Source organism: Pollicipes pollicipes, unplaced genomic scaffold (genome assembly GCF_011947565.3).
Source record: "Pollicipes pollicipes isolate AB1234 unplaced genomic scaffold, Ppol_2.1 Scaffold_3447;HRSCAF=4054_pilon_pilon_pilon, whole genome shotgun sequence".
NCBI lineage: Eukaryota > Metazoa > Arthropoda > Thecostraca > Pollicipedomorpha > Pollicipedidae > Pollicipes > Pollicipes pollicipes.
Genome location: NW_023596297.1, coordinates 20199016 through 20218114, shown reverse-complemented (window position 1 = coordinate 20218114; position 19099 = coordinate 20199016). Strand labels below are relative to the sequence as shown.

The 19099-nt window shown below is 45.2% G+C and overlaps 1 protein-coding gene across 1 annotated transcript in view; it reads left to right on the top strand.

Moving 5' to 3' along the window:
- Positions 1-12538: 12538 nt before the first annotated feature.
- LOC119091759 (paired mesoderm homeobox protein 2A) overlaps positions 12539-19099 on the top strand; it is a 36120-nt gene continuing 29559 nt past the window's right edge. The window contains exon 1 of the mRNA XM_037214626.1: positions 12539-12989. Coding sequence (XP_037070521.1) covers positions 12719-12989 — 271 coding nt within the window. The 5' untranslated portion in view covers positions 12539-12718. The remainder of the gene's footprint in view (positions 12990-19099) is intronic.

The following is a 19099-nucleotide window of genomic DNA, read 5'->3' as shown; positions in this document are numbered from 1 at the left end:
GGATTTCTCAATGTAAAAATCCCGGCGAAAAATGCTACCAAATGAGTCAGGATGGTGTGGTGAAGTTTTCGGTGATTTAAATAAGCGTAATGTCCTGACAGGACCAACCTTTTTGAACAAAATATGTTATTGCATTCTTACCAATTTTCGGAGGTGCACAAACTCCCTGAACTGTCTGTTACAAGATGCCCGCGAATGACTATCTGTCTCATCCTTATTTGTGCCATTCAAAGTAATATTCAAATGACAATCACTAATTTTTGTGGCCTCCTCTCTTTTCCCATCATTTGAAAAGCGACCAGTCAACAGCGCGGGTGTGTATTTTAGTGGTCCAATCATCAAGTTCAAAGACGAATACAAGAACTTAATATAGTTGTAACATTCTCTATGAAGCATTGCCACCAATACTGTCATAACCACATTTATATGCATATCCATCCATCAATATAAGTTTTTGCCACTTCAGTTCATGACCTTAACAACAAAAGGTACTAATACAGCAGAATAAATTGATACATTGCAAGCCTAAGATGTCTTCTAAGCTTATGATACATTCTAAATCATACATGCTGTTCAAAATGTTCTGTTTAAGCAGCTCTGTTTATGCGGAACATAATTATGCTGATCAGAACCGTACACCACGTATATTGACAGTTCAAGCTATTGGGCAGTAAAACACCTGTTCATGTGCTGTGTTCATAACAGGCAAGGCAACACAAAATGCCCAACCAGGCTGCTCAGCAACAGCTGGTTGCGCCGACCAGCGCTGCTTCTGTGATGTCAGTGCATATAACATGATTAATGTCATGGCTCACCAGCAGTTCATCGCACCCAAGAGCGCCTGACAGCAACTCCAAGAGCAGTACCCCATAGGGTCACGGTTCCATCATTATGTACATAAAACTGATGCCGTTTATGGTTCCGTAATTCACATTGAAACATGAGACCCTCATAGCTACGCTGTGCATGCCTCCGTGATGAAGCAGCCATCCTCCTTCTCTCGCGGTGACAAACTTCGAACCTGCTTTGCTATCGATAATGCTGAAGCGACACGCTGCACAACACGACACAATACTGACGCCCCACAAGCTCACGGTATGGCAAGCCTCAAAACGTTTCGCTTTGCTGGTTGGTTAGGTTTTCAAACCTTTTGTGCGCTGCGTTTGAAACACGTCCGCCAAATTCGCTACATCGCTTCCTTTACGCCGCATACGAACTTGTCTTATAAACCAATGCAAAGCCAATGGGGCTGTCCTGTGTAGGCAGCTCGGAGGGAGTCCGAAGATGGCTACGTCCATGAGACAGCCAATAAGTTGATAGCTGATACTCAGCAGTGGAAATGGGTTGTTGCAACTAAAATAAATTGAAGTTTCTGTGACACGCCGTAAAGGACTCGTTTCTTTGAAATTCATCGAATATCTCTTTTGAATTCAGTAGAAATCAAAATTCTGTCCCACAAGGATAGCCTTCCACGAGTCATTTTATCGCTCACATTGCGGGCAACTGGGCGGATTTATCCACCTCTGCCGATTTTTTTCAAGAAATATTTTTCAGCCTGCTTGCCTTGGTATAGCTTAGCACTTACAAGTGCAATGCCTTCAACTTTTAATCGTTCCGTATAATGCATTTTCGTTGTGTAATTTGAGGAACTCCCGGGTGTACGAAACAAACATGACAGCATGACACGTGAAACATGGAGCGATACAAACATGATCATGTAAGTAGTTTCACTACCCTAGTTGCTGAGACACAGCATCAATCCTTAAAGACCCAAACGTGTGGATCCATTGCTTGTGCACGCCGGCGTGTAACTGCATACATCAACGTCGCTTTAAATGATTAGAAGAAGGGTATAACAGACAACGGCAGCTATAATCGCAACCTCGCGCTGATAAGAGACAGGGCTGCGGTGATTTATACCTTGTTTCAGCCCGTAGCGATGATACGATGTCGACTCGCGACGCTTTGTGCCATGTTTCAACCCGTAGCGATGATACTAGGTCGCATCACGGCGATTTGTGCCAGGTTTTAGCCCGAGGCGTTGATAAGAAGCCAGGCCGCGTTGATTAAAGCCGGGTTTCAGTCCGTGGTGTTGACACGAGGTCGGCCGTGATCGTTTCCGTCAGTTTTTAATTCGTGCCCATGAGCTGCTTTGCAATTTTTTATATTTTTCGTTTTCCATATGAGCCTGATTGGGGGGGGGGGGGGGGAGCGGGCGGGGGGCATATCGTAGTGACGGTGCAGTGTTGCAGGAAATATGTGTGTAGCCTATCCTGCTTCGCTACGCTGTTCCTAGCCCCAAACCATTGGATCTGGTCAAACAGGTTAGAGACTCTTCTTCCATCCCACGTAATAGCTCGTGCATCCACTTGATCGGATGCATTGCATAGCAATCCATACAGTGTTCCTTCTTAAACAATATATGCGGTGAGCCCTTCAGTGCACTGCTTAGCACCCAATGGTTTATTTGCAGCAGGCGTTTGACCCTGTAGCCAAGTTTCTAGCACCACCTACACGCTAACAACAGACAGCTCTCACATATGTTATTGACTCGCTCGTCGCACGCCACACAAGGCGTCCCACTGACGGTCCATCTGACGCACGGCCACCATTGTGAGGTGCCTGAATAGCCCCGAGTTCGGTCGGACAACGTATACTGCTCTTGGCAAGGAGGCACTTTGTGAAGTACCGCTGCTCGCGTCGGTGTTATGTATTAATACGTCATGGTACTTGGTTTGCCTGTGTTGTGATTAAGTCGTTGGTTTGAGAAAGGCGTCCCACCCAAATTGTTTTTCTCGCCGGATAAGACGCTTCTGTACAATACTCAGAGGGACAGATGGCAAATACTTAGGAAAGGACAAAGAGTATAGGGATTAGCGATGTAAGATGTGACCTATTTCGACATTTTGGCTAAGCCGATACCGATGTGCACCTGAGCATTACGCCCAGAACTTGATCAATTTGGCTCTGAGTAAAAAGCTGACCGATTTCCTGAATGGCTACTAGCGTGTTAACGCCTAGTTATGCCATTATCAAATTATCATCTAATTAGCACCTGTTTGCCATCTAATATAATTGCTTAGCCGTCGACAATCTAACTATTTAATTAGATGCACACAAAGGCTGTTAACTACGGGCCAACATAACTTGGCCAGGATTCCAAAAATTACCGCGCATTGTACTCGGAAGTAATTACTTCAGACCCTCATTGTCACCATAAAAAGGATTAGTGGAACCATGGCGTACTTCCCAAACATTCACTGTTAAGGATTTCCTGCGCATTTTAAATGTTTTCAAGACATGGGAGAGTTCTCTCGAGTTTAAGCGGTACACCCAATGCTAATGAAAAGAACGAGAACCCACAGCACCACAAGTCACAGTACTGGAGTGCCCATTGGTCATCACTGGCGCTTAGTGAATGTCATCCTGGAATACCCTGGTGAACAAGGATTATCTTAATATCCAGAATTCATGAGCTGCGCAAGACACGCATCTTCAGAAACTGAATTTAAAGCTCAGTTTTGTGCATCTCCCCCTTGAAAACAGCACATTCAGATGCATACTGCTTCTACAGTATTTTTTTCATGCCAGGGAGGGTATGGCTTTTAATGACTAAATTATGTATAAAACGAAATAGGAGGAAATAAAGAAAATTTGCGGGAATGTGAAGAAAATACAAATGCTCTAGGCTCTCATATCCCTAGTCGCCAGTTTTACTTATTTTCATTTACTTTGTTAAAACTTATGAGTAAGACATCACGCGTTTCCTTTATCACTGAAGAACAGTACAACATACCCGAGTCTTTTCGTAAACTGTATGTGCGTTATTGGCGTCATAATTGCATAAGCCGCAACATTTTGACTTTTGGTAGATTCAGAGTCCCAGAGGCCTTTCATTCCGACGAATAATTCGTGAATGGAAATGCGCATGATTGATGCAATAAGGAAACATTCGTTGAAATCAATGCTTGATGGGACATATCATGACGATTTGCAAACTTAACCACGACTTGGAAGAAAAGAGGAAATATCTATTTCACACAAGGCGCTCTGCAAGTGGGCTGATCAGTAAGTGCCGTCGCACCGCGTGTGGGGTGCTTGGTTGAAATGGAATGTGCCATCATGAGATTGTGGATTTATGTGACTAGATCATGAGGTGGAAGAAGAAAACATCTACTTTCTTTATTATCCATCTTCTCAGCATTATGGTTTGAGGTGGCCCAACAGATAACTCAAACAACAACAGTGTTGCTGTAGTGGTCTATGTGCGGGCGGTGCAGCCTGTTTCGAAAGTGACGCGCACTGATATGTTTGTGCAATTTAAATGGATGATAACATTGGGCTACATTGCCGTCAGTTTGATATAATAGTGGTTTTCCGTGTATGACGAGGATGCTAGCGTGTTATATTAGGTGGCCTATTACGACTTTCCATAGTCTGAGAAACTTAAATAATTGTTTTGCTTATTTCAGTTTAGGGTGCAGAATGCAAGTTATAGATGACACAGACCGCTCCCAGATTTCCCTCTGTAGCAAGAATGCTCAACGATATCCATTTGTTTGAAACTGAAGATTTTGTTGGTCTTTATAGCATATTTTGCCTCATTGTTTTCATGCAATGTCATGTCCACCAGTAATGATACCTACAAAGCTAACAGTATTTTTGTTCACGTGGCATCTGCTCAGCTTTAGTTTGCGAGGAGATGCCTCGCCATGCTGTTTTGCTAGATCTTGCCAGTCATTAGACATGTGCTTAAAGTTGCCCGTTATTGCTCACTTATCGCATAATCTTAACAAATTGAAGTATATGACAATTCAAATTAGTCCAAATATGCTTCCCTCAAAATTACCAAAAGTTTCATCAATGACCCGCCGTAAGCTGAATTGGTCTACATCGGTTTTGGTTTACCGAATTTCCTATCTCCAATTGATATCACAAGTGAGAATGGTGTGCATTGTGGGAAGAACAAATGGGGTGCAGGATAGATTAGGTCGTGTTAAATGATAACAGGCTGATGTTACACAGACGTCGACGAAAATATTTGGTCGCGCTTTACCTCGCCTTACTCAGCGCTGTACATTGGCAACTCGATGTAGACCCTCCCATACACCGCTTTGTCATCACTATTAGATGTTCATTTGATCCAAGATGTCGAAATGGAATGAAGTAATGCAAGCATTACTTCGAATTTGAAGGAAACTGTAGGACACTTAGGTCGTGTGAGGAATCAAGTACTGAAGTTGGTGCATACTTGTATGATATTTGTCATATATTCTCACATCTAAAGAAGCTAAGGATTTTGAGAAATACGTGATGTGAAGTTAAACGCCACTACGTTTACGATTTTTACTGTTACGGTCACGCAATCCCTGCGCGCTGTGTTGCAAGCAGGAGCAAGCTGTAGAAATTCCACGAGCTGGTGAGAGGACTTTTGCTCGTAAAATATTGCACTTCATCGAGTTTTAGGAGGCTGGTTTGGGCCTCGCATTAAACGCTCAAGACACATAGCAGGCACGTACTGAAGCTCGTGATGTGACCAAACACATGAGGACCAGAGAAGCAGCGGGATCTTGGACTCAGCACCCGTCATTAGTCTACTTACATGTTACATTGCAAGTGGTGTTGCATATCACGCGAACTAAATTTTAATGCAGTCCTGTGCGAGAGGTCTCAAAACGTGCTCGGATTTTCCTGCTGTAGTTTCGCAAGCTTTTGAGGCATAGTACGCCTTAACACGCCAGCATTATCAGATAGTGTCCTAATTTGGTACCAAATCTTAAATGCATTGAAAATAGGATAAACTGGGCTTAACTCATCGCTTGTCGTTAGTTCTATCAAAGAGGGCCCGGTCAACTTTAGTCTGACAGCGTTATTCTTCCGTCATCATATACCAACTTGCAATTTGCGTTAATCAATTTGGTCCCATTGGACCAAGTCATGAAGCACCGCAAACGTGAACCCACGATTAGGTATGTGCACGCATGCTAATGTTTGGTATTAAATTAGGTCCATGCCTGACAATACTGGCGTTAACAGGACCAGCAGTCCGAAAGTTTATATTTTTCCTGCATTGAATTAATGCATACTCTCAAAATGCAAAGGCCACTTTTTGTTCAATGTTATCTGCGAAGGAGCTTAGGGAGGAATAGTACAGGAACTTTATGCATTGCAGTACCTAAGCGGGAAGTTCATTGGATATGGGTCAGAGACTTCAGTATAGAAATAGTCTTTGCATTTGGTGGTCAAGTGTTGAATGGTGACGCATCCCAATTATATCAGGATATCAACCGTGGATTAAGGAAAGAGAGTAGTGAAACTGTCTTAGGTTTATTTATGGAATCGTTAACAATTAGTCTAGGAATTATTCCCTCACTCATGAAAAAGTAGTTGTAATGATTATAATTTATCTAAATTCTTGTAACTCAAAAGTTTACTTGCATGCAGAAGAATCTGCATAAGAAAATATATAATGCCATTAAGGCGCCTTGTGCTGCGTGGAACGAGCGAGGCGATACCAGAAGTGGAAGTTATCAGTTATCGTGAATGATGCTTAAATATAAGCCAATGCAATGTCATCATTGGGAGCACTGTTGGAAACCCCTATCAGTGACTTGGGTCAATCCGTTGGAAAGTTAGCCTTTTATTTGAGTTGAGGAGACTTCATTTTACCTGTCGCAGATCTGTGTATGGCTTGGGTTGGAGTCGAACTTAGGTCCGTATTCAAGGGGATTTTCCTTCAGTCATGGTGTAGTAGATTCCTTGAAAATTATAGGGTGAGATGGAGACAGAATTGCCAAATTCGATGTTACTCAGAATAACAACTATGTTAGTCAGAGTCGAGACCGATTCCACTGAAGCAGGATGAAGCATGAGTTCATGCTTTTAGTCTTGTCAGGCCCAGCAATTTCGGTTAACGAAATCATTGAAGGCATAATGAGTTGCAGATGAAGTGACCGTGACCAAACTATTGGAGTAAAACACAAGTGTTTTAAATGAATGCTGTTTGTAATGAGCTTCTTCACATGTGTGGGTGTCACGGAGCAATGTGTGCTGTTTGTGTCAAAAGCGGTTCGCATTCCAGACCGGTTTCAGGTAGGAATAATGGCCGTTTACCGCCGGTTACTGCCACACAGGCTAAATAGCAACGGGATCGCTTAGCGATTTTCAGGTGACACGTTGGCATTCAGTGTCGGCTGCACATATATCGATTTACACTTTTCTGCTATGACTGCCCTCCTCTTCTCCGGGCAAGTAAAAGCTGTGTCATATATATATATATATATATATATATATATATATATATATATATATATATATATGTACTCGGACATAAAATATGCCTACTTTTCGAGCACTCCGAGGAAGTCCGACTCGTCTTCGGGGACGCATTAAGGCTCCATAAGAAATCAATTCTGTGATCCCTTCATAAGGCCTCGGCATCTCCAGGAAAGGGTTGTCAATGTTAATACAACGATGTCATTCCGTCCCATGCCCGCAAACACTGCCCTTACATTGACATGACTGTATTTCTTGTAGCACTAACAAACTGTTACTTGAAAGTGTTTTCCGTGCCTCACGTCCTTGACGATCTATGTATACCTGTGCGCGAAGAACGATTACCAGATTCACACCAAGAGCGGTGTACTTACCTTGAGTGGTTACCTGCGCCGTACAGCGTCCTTGCAGCGAACCAGGCCTCTAAACGGCATCGACTAATGTCCGAGCAACGGATAATACAGAGACGGCGTGACATCAGATCAGGGGAAAGGTCAGACCAGGGGAAGATCAGATTAGGAGACAGATCAGGTCAGGGGTAGATCAGATCAGTTGCAGATCAGTTTTAAAGGACAGATCAGGTCAGGAAAATGTCAGCCCGGGGCACATCATATCAGGATCAGATCAGATCAGGGACAGATAAGATTTGAAGACAAATCAGGCCGAGAGCAGATCAGATTAGGAGACGGATAAGATCAAAGGGAAATGAGAATAGGATACAGATCAGATCAGAGGTCGATTAGATTAGGAGACAGATCAGCAGCACCCCTCCCCGTGCATTTAACAAGAAGCGATGAAACACACATGGTCATTGAAAATATCAAAATGTCTACAGGTGTGCATCAAAATGTCTCGAAGGGTAGCAAATGCCAGCATATTTGGTTTCACAGGGAGGTTACCAGACATGAAGAAAAAAGTAACATGTAACATAAGAGCAACATGGACAATAGTGAAATAGATGCAGCCACAAGGAAAATGCCGGAGTCTAAGAGCCAAAACAAGGATAAAAGCCAACAGAAATAAAAAACATTTTTGGCAAAAGGTGAAAAGGCAAATGTGAGTAGAAATATACTTCAGCAGAAGCTAAGATGCAAATGTGATGATCAAGTGCCAACACTTCGTACATCTACGCATCAGCAAACACAAAAATGCAAATGGGAACGACCTAATGGCAACATACATCATAAGAAATGTAAGTCATCATGGGCAATGTTGAATTGAAGAAAAGTCATCTAACAAAAAGTTAAAATCGGCGGTCGATGAGTATTCCGTATCGATGTACTAAGGGATATCTGAAGTGCTTACAGTGTGCTGCGTGAGTCCAAGTTGCAACTCGGGCGCAGGAGCAGAAAGATGGAGGGGGGGGGGGGTAAACTGAAAGCGAAAATGAAATGAAAGCATATGGTCCACCGTGTTACCGATGCATTTTAGCATTCATATCGTGGCCGTTTAAAGAAAACACTGACTTAAGAAACTGAACTTGGCTTTCATACCTTTTCAGAAATGTTTCTACGCCCCTGAGGTGCAACATTTGTTCTTGAATGTCCTGCTGTGTTTCTGTTTTCCAGCCCTTTGTTCTTTCCGTTGCGATTCGTCAGCAAATTTTTGAACTAGCATAGTAGAAATACTGTGAACAGGAGTTAGACGAACAGCGCACCATACTGGCATTTTGCCCTATTCACTAATGTTGAAATCAACCCTTTGCACACAAAATGCAACGGAAGGAGCGGAGGGCTAGAAAGTCTTCAAGTGGGAGGGATGCTGCATTTTATGCGTGGTACTCGCGTGAACGCAAAACGGATTGTCGCAGTTGCTTAAAACGGCCTGAAAACGTTCTGAATACACGTCTGATAATGTAAGTGCTGCTTAAATCTGCTGTAACTTGCTTTACATCTTTTCCTTGCTAGCTGATGGCACCGACCTCAAACATTAACAAGCGTTCGGGTGGGGCTCAAACTGACCCCCCGAGGGTTTTTCCAAAATGGTTCCCGAACGGCGCGGTGCAGCCGCGCCAAATTTGTCGTAGCTGTAGACAATTATACAGTGGATCGTTTTTTGTCAAATGTTTAGAGATATCTTGTGAGGTCGCTGACCTATGACAGGTCAAAGTCAGGCAATGGTTTCAGCGAAGTCATTCTGTAGGGAATCGTTCAATCTGATGCAACACCGGATTGTTAGACGAAGCCATACATCTCTGAGATGCTTTTTTACGCAACACAACAATTGAATGAACAAATTATACTGACCTAAGGTCAGGTATGCAGGTCAGACCAAGGTCAAAACCAACCTGTTTTTTTACCGTAGGGTTTGCTGTATGGGATGGTTTCTAGAGTTCATTTCGAATTTATTGACAGCAGGAACCGCATTCTACATCTTTTATGGACTTCTTAGAGGTAAGAATAGGTCGTTGACCCAAAACGACCCAGGTCAACATTTCGTTGTTAGGAGCATGCTGCCAAGCGTAATCTTTGTCGCTTATTCAAATGTAAAACTCGGAGCAGTCTTGTATGATTTTGGTCACCACGACCAACAAAGGGTCAGACAGGGTCAATGACCTTAAATGAGCATGCGACCTTTTGCTTAGAAACAGTTATCTAGGTTCTGTGGGCACTGGAGACCAACCTGCAATATGACATTGTTTAACCCTATTTGACTGGAAGGTCATGACCTAGGAACCTCAAGCTTTGACCTAAGTAATTTCACATACAGGTTAACACACTCTGTGAATTTGGTGACTCTAACTTTCTTAGTTCCCGAGATCTTAGTGGGGGAGGGGGTGAACATTGATCCTCACTTGAGCGAGGTGTATCCAGTCGGCCGCCTGGGCGCGTGTTAAATCATCAATATACCAAGTCATTGTGATAATTTGGTTGAAAGCCCCCGTGAAACGACACCAGAATTAGGGGCCCAAATACCCGTGAATAATAGAGTAATTGTGAGATCGCACTAGATATAGATACTGATGCGAGATGACAGAATCATTGTGAGATCTTACTACTTCTAGATACTGATGTGAGATAACAGAACCGTTACAATACATGACTAGATATAAATTCTGGAGTGAAATAACATAATATTCGTTAGATCTAACCAGATCTAATTACTGATGTGAGACAGCAGGGTTATTGTGAGACTTACTAGATTCAGATACTGATGTGGGATATCAGAGTCACTGTGATATCTAACTAGATAACTAGACTACTAGATACTGATGTGAGGTAGCAGAGTCATTTGTAAGATCTAACCATATTTCGATACTTGCGCGAGATAAAAGAGTGATTGTCATATTTAACTAGATCTAGATACTGATGGGAAGTAACAGTCATTGTGACATCTAACTATATCTAGATAGTGATGTGGCATAGTGAAGGCATAGTGAGATATAGCCAGATCTAGATACTGATATGAGATAACATATTCATCTTGATATCTAACTAGACATATATACTGATGTATGATAACAGAGTAATTGTGAGATCCCGACGTCAGTCGACTGGAATAACACTGGAATAGGGATGATGTTTGTTTGCTCATAACACGCAGTCGCCTGTGCATAGCCTGAATTGTATCTACCAAAAGCTGGGACGCTCGCGACCAGAACGACGAACCGAGAAAGGCTGTGAGGGAAACGGGACGTCGACGTGTCCTAAGTGGCAAAGATCCTTTTGCCCTCTTGCCCTTTCGATGATCAAAGGGGACGGACAAATCGCCCCTAAATGATGGGTCAAATCACCCGTCCCTGCCAATACCCGTTCGACAGTTTTAGTCGTATTGGACGAGACGAAACCTCCACTGAGAGGGGGGGGGGGGGAGGGATGGGAGGGCGAAGCAAGGCTATGTCGGGACTCACCAACTCTACGTCCGGCAGTTCAGTTCCAGTTGCACTTCGCACAAGTGCAGTGCAAACGGGCCATCTTTCCGGATAGCCTCGATGGTCTCTCATAGTTGTCCCACTAGCACCCTGCCATTGGTAAGCAGTCAGCTATATGCATCGCATGCACTACTCTGCTACAAGATATGCCGTAGACTAGAATGGTTTGGAACCAGCCTTTAGGGTGGTTTCCAGTCTTCCTGCCCTGCTCAAAATCAGTGCGTTGTCAAATCTGAAGAACATTTTGCAGCTAGACAAAGTTCTGCGACGTATTTGGTGTTTTTGATATTCAGAGCCGGCCCAAGCACCAAACGCTATCCAAACCAATCCATGTGGCTTCCTGCTGCGTAATTTGACCCGAGGTCAGCCCATACACGATGGTATTATTGCGGAAAACTGTCCGGACTTCGGGTAGACATTTGGTCGCAGCAGCACACTATTATTAGCACATGCAGTATCTTCGTCAAATTCCTGCACAATCTCAGAACAAAATCGGGTATCAACACGACGTTGAAGAATGTTGTACATAACGATTTGATGATGTCAGAAACGTCACGCTGCAAATGTACGTGGCCGTTGATCGTTTGAGAAACAATCAGACAATCTCTTGACTGTCCTAAAGGTTTCAAAGCCCGCAATACTCTTGACACGCCATGCGGCGGTCACATAAGCTAAGTACCAGCTCCGATTTGAGCCCCCCCCCAAAAAGACACTTGGAGTGACATTTGTTCTGACCAACGGTCTTGCGAATGCCCTAGAGGAGAGGCTTGGGACCATCCTGTCTGGCATGACGAGATGACTAATGCTGCCGCAACCGCCCAGTCGTCTCGTTTCCGCCTTCTGGGAACCGGGAGCCCCTTCAGCTCGCCAGCCATTGTGGTATCGTAGCTGCGGTCAGGACCGTTGAATTAAGCCTTACAAACGTTCTGTATCTCTTCGAAGCCGGGGTCTGTTCGCCGTTCAGAACGGCACTTTGCTGCTGGCATATCCAAGCGTTCCCGTCTCAACCCTGGGGTTGTGTCCGCCGCCTGACTGCACGTGGCGCCCCTGGAGTCGGTGCGGCTGTCCGCCGTCGCGGCGCCGGCCCTTGGCCGCCACTCAGCGTCGTCCAAGCGCCGCTCGGCCGCCCGAATAATGGCCGAAATTAGCCAACAAAGCGACGCCGTGAATTCCGGTCCCCACTCTGCCAATCCGGCTAATTACGTCCTTGGCCGAACGACGCCGGTGTATGGGACAGGAGCCAATTATGAGACAGAATGTCGGCGCCCGGCCGCTGATTGGCCGGGCGTCCGGCTGGCTCCGCCCCCCGTGGATTGTGTCGTCCGTGGCGCACTGTCGTTCGAGCCAGGCCTTATTGAATTACAATCATCATTTGATTTTTGCCTGGCCGAGCGGCCGCACTGGTGTTATATGCTCATAATTTGATATAGCTTGTGATTGAATTAGAACTATCTTACCGGTGCCTTCCGCGGTGTTCGCAACCAAACAAGATTACTGCAAGCAGGCCGCGGCATTGAATTTGTGCGTGACCCAGCCTGGGAGCGGCCCGAAGCAGCCGGTCAGGTCGCCGCCATGGACTACGCGTACCTGAACCAGGGCGGCTTTGACCCAAACAGCTCGCTGTCATCTATGGACCCGTCCGGCCTGCCCAACATGACCTACTCGTACAGCGAGCTGGCCTCCTGCAACCAGATGAGTCAAGCGTACCGGTACTCGGCGGCGGCGGCGGCGGCCAGCATGCGGCCCTACACGCCGGCCATGGCGGCGCCGTCGCCGTGCGGGGTCATGGCGAGGCCGCAGGAGCATCACCGGCCACCCTTCCATCACGGCATGAACCTGCAGGGTGAGTGACCTGACCCGCGAGGCTTGACCTCGCGCCTCGCGCCCATCCCGCCACCGGACGGCGGCCGGCCTGGCCGAAAGTGCCGCTGGTGGCGGGCGCGATCCAATCAGCCGCGCTGTTTTGTTTTCTGCCAATTTAGGCGTTCTCTCGATTCAGAATTTATGTACGCAGCTGGCGGTAGCAGTAGAGTATTGATTATTGACCACGCAATGTTAAGCGTCTTGAAACAGTGCAGGTACGGTTTGGCAACGATCGAAGGCAACTGAACGTTTTACAACAGTGTAGCTCACATATTTTCCATTCATGCACCTATTCATAGTTCTACAAAAAACAAATGTCTGTGATAATTATGACAGTTGCTATGAAAAGTCATTAAGAACGACGACAGACTCAACCTGCAGCTGCTCTAGATAGCTTCATTTGCAAGGAAACAACTATTTAAACTCATTATCACTTTTGCAGTGTTAAATCTTTTCTCTTATTAAACCATTTTATGACCAAATTAAGAAGATAGGCGACACAAAGAAGAAGCGTGTTCCACAGCATTTTCATAATTGCCATGCACTAGTATCCTGAACCGGACTGTGTGCTGCCTTTTGGCATAACCTCTGGTTCACCAGACTGTGGGTCCCGGCATTGATATTTATCACCGGGCCGTAGACGGCTTTTATTTTGAACAGCAACGAGGTGAATTCTAACCGGTCAGCACGGGAGAGATCAAGTTTTGTTAATGCGATTGCTATTTCCAGAGGCGCAGCCAGGGTTTTCTCAAGGGGGGGGGGGGGCGAAGCTCGGTGAAAACGCATCGCGCCGATTTTTAGCTTTTTGTCGGGAGCCATCTCTGGGGAAAGAAAATGGACAATGTGGCCCTATGGGCAGCTCCCCCCCCTTACTGCGCCCCCGGCCATCACTGTTAAACGTGAACACAGAGGCGCACGTTTTGAGCGGCGTAACTTGCGTGCCTATGTGTTCAGCTAATTCCTTGCCGACCATGCCATACCGCGGTTGAAACACACGGTGCACAGAGCTGTCAAAAGTGTGGTCGTGAGCTCGAGGTGCGTGCCTGCATACGCAAGCTGCGACCCCGCCGTACGTGCAAACGTGATCCATGTGCAGGTGCACGGCGTTAACCGCGCAGAGGGCAGGGGCACAGCGTCCACATGATAGCTACGCTATTACTGGCACAAGTTTCAGGCTATATATACCTACACACACACACACACACACACACACACACAAACACACACACACACACACACACACACACACACACACACACATATATATATATATATATATATATATATATATATATATATATTCTCACCTGACAGTGAAAGCAGATGCTTGCAGAAAATGCGTCGCCCACCAATGCCGTAGTGCTTGGTGTAAGTGTTGCATCAGTTTTCACCCGGGTATTTGACAAATGTTTATACAGAAATCCGCCGTTTTCCCAGATACCTGGTGCCTCACATGACTGATGTGCGGCTGGATGTAGTAGTGTGAAGGTGCCGTGTGTGCATCACCAGTCCAGTGGTCTGAATCCCGGAGGTCTGCTAATTTATGAAGCGTATATCCTATATGCTTCATCGGGTCATTCCGAGCATCTCGAGCGGGCTGACAATAAAAGACTGGTGATTAAACGTGCATCCATGCGTTTCGAATGGGCACCAGATTAAGTTTTGACGTAAAATATACCCACATCAGCAGGCTAGGTCACGTGGAGGTTATGTGCAGGTTAGGTCATGTAGGTACGCCTACAAAGATAGCCCGGAACAAAGGCAGGTGAAAAATCGCGAGCCGTACATTTACCGACGAGTGCAATGCTTGGCCTCTGTGATCTAGTTTGCTCCGGTGCATGAGACTAGCAACAAAAACCATGCCAAACCATTCAAAACATCTCTGGCGCAACTTGAAAACAGACCATGCATTGTTAAAAGGGCTGCGTTGCTTTCATGCACTGTCTGCTAAAGGACCTTAGCTTCTGCCCTGCCACAAGCGTTCGCTCCGTGAATATTATCTCAGGCATACTGCGTCTACGCGCAGAAAAATTTGATTATTGGAACAAGATTTACGTTTGTTAAATCTTTCATGAACCTTCCCAGGAAAGTGCGTCTGAAGTATCGTTACCACGCATTAAATGGCCCTCAACGATGCACATAGCTCCCGTGGTAGCTGCATTTTAGCAAACGCACTCACGTAACCACGTGCAATCGAACTATCTGCCTTGCAGAGCTAAATGTATATATATATATATATATATATATATATATATATATATATGTATGTGTGTGTGTGTGTGTGTGTGTGTGTGTGTGTGTGTGTGTGTGTGTGTGTGTGTGTGTGTGTGTGTGTGTGTGTGTGTGTGTGTGTGTGTGTGTGTGTGTGTGTGTGTGTGTGTGTGTGTGTGTGTGTGTGTGTGTGTGTGTGTGTGTGTGTGTGTGTGTGTGTGTGTGTGTGTGTGTGTGTGTGTGTGTGTGTGTGTGTGTGTGTGTGTGTGTGTGTGTGTGTTATTTGTTGCATACCACGGCATATTCAGCGTTGGGCACCTTCTTGGTTGTTTGTTGAAGGCTACGCATTGCGCTCTTGCCGTTTATGGAGTGTCGACATAAAATGTTGCCAAAGTTTGATGACTTTTCTGACCATTTTCAAGACAAATGTTACGGTTTAAACATGCAGTTACAATCACAATATATGCATACAAAACTTTGGTTTTATCGTTTTACCACAAGATACCTCGTCGAGACATTTGAAAAAACAACATTTGCATGCTGCATGCTTCAATTCCAGGCATGCTTTCACCCATCACGTTAAAAGGCTATTAATCCGGTAGGTTTGCCTTGCGGGGAGGGGGGGGGGGGGGGAGGGAAATCTCCTACAAGTCGCGTGTCGTAGAGTGGTAGTTGTGTGAGTTGTTTGTGTTATAGGCCGCTAGTGGGTGCCCTGTTTCTGATGTATAATGTTCCAAGTGTGATGAGGCGTCTATGGTCTGGGGTCCACGCAAATATAGTAGCGTTCATGACTGACATAGTCCTAGTCAGATGTCAATTTCTAGTCAGTGGGGTGTTGTCGTGTGTTCGCGCATGCGTTTTCGGTGCCCCTCACACAAGTGCATGGCTAACCGTCGGCTGATACTTGTTGCAGTCTGACCACTATGAATTACCTTGCGGGTTTCACAGTTCCCGGCAGCACATTGGAAACAGTAAACCATGTTGTTCTATTTCAACTTACCTTTGATCTGCTTGTGTGTGTTTTTGATCACCATGACGATGTCTTTTGACTTTTTTAGTGCGTGTTAAGTCGTTTTTTTTCGTTGATCAGTAGTTACGAGGTGCATGTGGACAACGTCAAGCAATACTTTCACACCATTTTTCCAAGTTGGAGTGGATACTTTTGTAAAAAAGTCGATGATTTATGACGATTGCGGGAGGTATTATTTTGTTTGTTTTGAAGAAGTGATCGAATAAGGATTTCGTGATATTGTTAAAGTCAATGTTTATCCAACCGTTGTTGATAAGCATCTGACGCAGCCGGTCTCAATTCCCAAATAAGCATTCCACGAAGAACAATTTTTTCGAAGCCCTGCGGATATGAGCCACAATGACCCCTTTTATATGGATCTGGACAGTCCCTAATACCATTCATGCATTACCCTGGTTGATGGCTTTTCTGCAAACATTTGTGTGAAATATGCTATGGCATAAGCCAATAAGGGGGTCTGAAAGTGGCAGTTCGTTGTTAATACGAAGTTGGACAGTGAAATTCCGGTCTGACTCGTCCTTACGCTTTCACGTAAAGATTAGAGCCGATCAGTGCTGCTGACATCTGCAAAAGCATGATTCATATAGCGGAAATGTGTTGCAGACGCGGTGTTCGGAAAATTGGGTATCTGCTTTTATACATGGCACATAAAGTAGAAGCAGACTTTTCTAGACGGCAACCTGTGCAAAAAAGTGAATGCCACCGCACAATCCAGTAGTTTGCGCGTCCTCAGGGTAGTGTGGACTGGTGGTGCAAGTCTAAAGTCCATGCTAGCTATATCTGCCCAGGAGGCCCAGTGTGTCCAGCTGAAATAGGAGTTCGCAAAACGTGTCAATCGGCTGAAAGGAAAATGCACACGAAAGGCCAGAACACACAAGGTCTCCAGTGATCTCCACCAAGAGCGAGACGAAATATTGTGCTCTATGATGGCGGGACGAAAAAGCGTGCATACCACGTGATGACGACAAAGTAGCATGATACGAGATGATGGACCACGGGGCAATAAATAACAACGTTGAGGTAGAAATTGTACTGACAGCAAAAGGCCGAGCGGATCTCAGGACGTCACAATCGCTGCAATTTCATAATATTCTCCCAATGCCAAACATGAAAACGTCGACTTTGCCGCTGGTGCGCTTATATTTTGAGCAGGTTGACATGCTTTTTGAGCAGCGATGTATAGTTATATACGCTTCGAAAGGTTCTCCGGTCATTGTGATGAGCGGCGACACTGCCGGTATGTTCATTTCTATGTTTTTGCTCCGTGCGTGCCATGGGAACGCTTCGGTTTAACCAGCCGTGTTTGAAGCGGCCGCTATCGCAGTACCGTGTATTTGTGACGTGGGCATGAGAGCCTGAATGACTGGGCTGTTTGTGAGGATCTCTCGCAGTACCGCGCATTTGTGACGGGGACATGAAAGCCTGAATGACTGGGCTGTTTGTGAGGACCGCGCAATGTTCTTTAAGTGTGACGTCCTTGGCAAGTAATCATCCAACTACATAAAGCTATCGTACCTTAAAGCCGGCCACCTTATGCTTAAAAGCTATCGCATTGTGCTCCATTTTTTCCTCGATCTAGGTGCTTTCTTGTGGAAGACTTTCAGTATTCCATATTGGTCGAACATATCAAGGAGTTGGAATGACAACAACCTATAAGGTGCCTGCAAAATATTATGTGGTACAATATTAACATGGAGCCAACAATGATACCATCAGGTACATAATTACGATCATTTTACAGAATTTTCTGAATTTCCCTGGTCCAGTGCTCTCTTTTTGTCCGTAGTCACCGAAGGGGGAGGGTCTCAGCAGAGCATTGGGAGGGGGGTCCAGGTCAGAATAGGGGGACTCTCAGGCCCTCCGAAGCAGTGTGAAGTGGCACCACTGCCTGCAGTGCTATTACGAGACGACGCTACAAAATATTATATTTTACTTAACTTGAACACTCGCTCGGGTGGGGGTCAAAGTGACCCCACCGAAGGTTTTTCCTGAATGGTTTCCGAACGGCGCGACGTAGCCGCGACAAATTTTGCATAGCTGTAAAAATTGAATAGCAGATTGTTTGGCACAAAAAATCGAGATGTACCTTGCAAGGTCGCTTACCTATGGCAGGTCAAAATCAGATCATGGTTTCAGCGAAGGCAATTTCTAGGGAATCGTCCAATCTGATACAATAACGGAGTGTTTGACGAGGTCATACATCTCTGAGATGCTTTCTTGGGCACCATAACTATTGAATGAGCGAATTAAATCGACCTAAGGTCAGGTATCAAGGCCATACCAGGGTCAAAACCAGCCTGATTTATTACTCCAGGGGTTTCTGTATGGGAAAATTTGTGGTGCTCATTTCGAAATTATTGACGGCATGAGCCTCATTGCACATCTTCCATTGACTTCTTAGAGGTCAGAAGAGGTCATTGACCTAAGATAACCCGGCTCGACATCTTGTTTTAGGAACATACTGCCTAACGTAACCTTTGTCGCTTATTGCAATCCAAAACTCAGGGCAGTCTTGTATGATTTTGGTCACTTTAACCTTCAAAAGGTCAAAAAAGGTCACTGACCTCAAATGGGGTCATGACCTTTTGCTCAGAAACAGTTGCCTAGGTTCTGGGGACACTTTAGAGACCAACCTGTGATTTGACCTTGTTTGACCTTATATTACCTGAAGGTCATGACCTAGAAAGCTCAAACTTTGACCTAAGTGAGTTCACGTACAGGTCAAGACACCCTGTAAATTTGGTGTCTCTAGCTTTCTTAGTTCACGAGATCTCAGGGGGGGGGGATCAAATTGACCCCCACCTAAGCGAAGGGTATCTAGCCGGCCATCCGAGCGTGTGTTAAGGCCT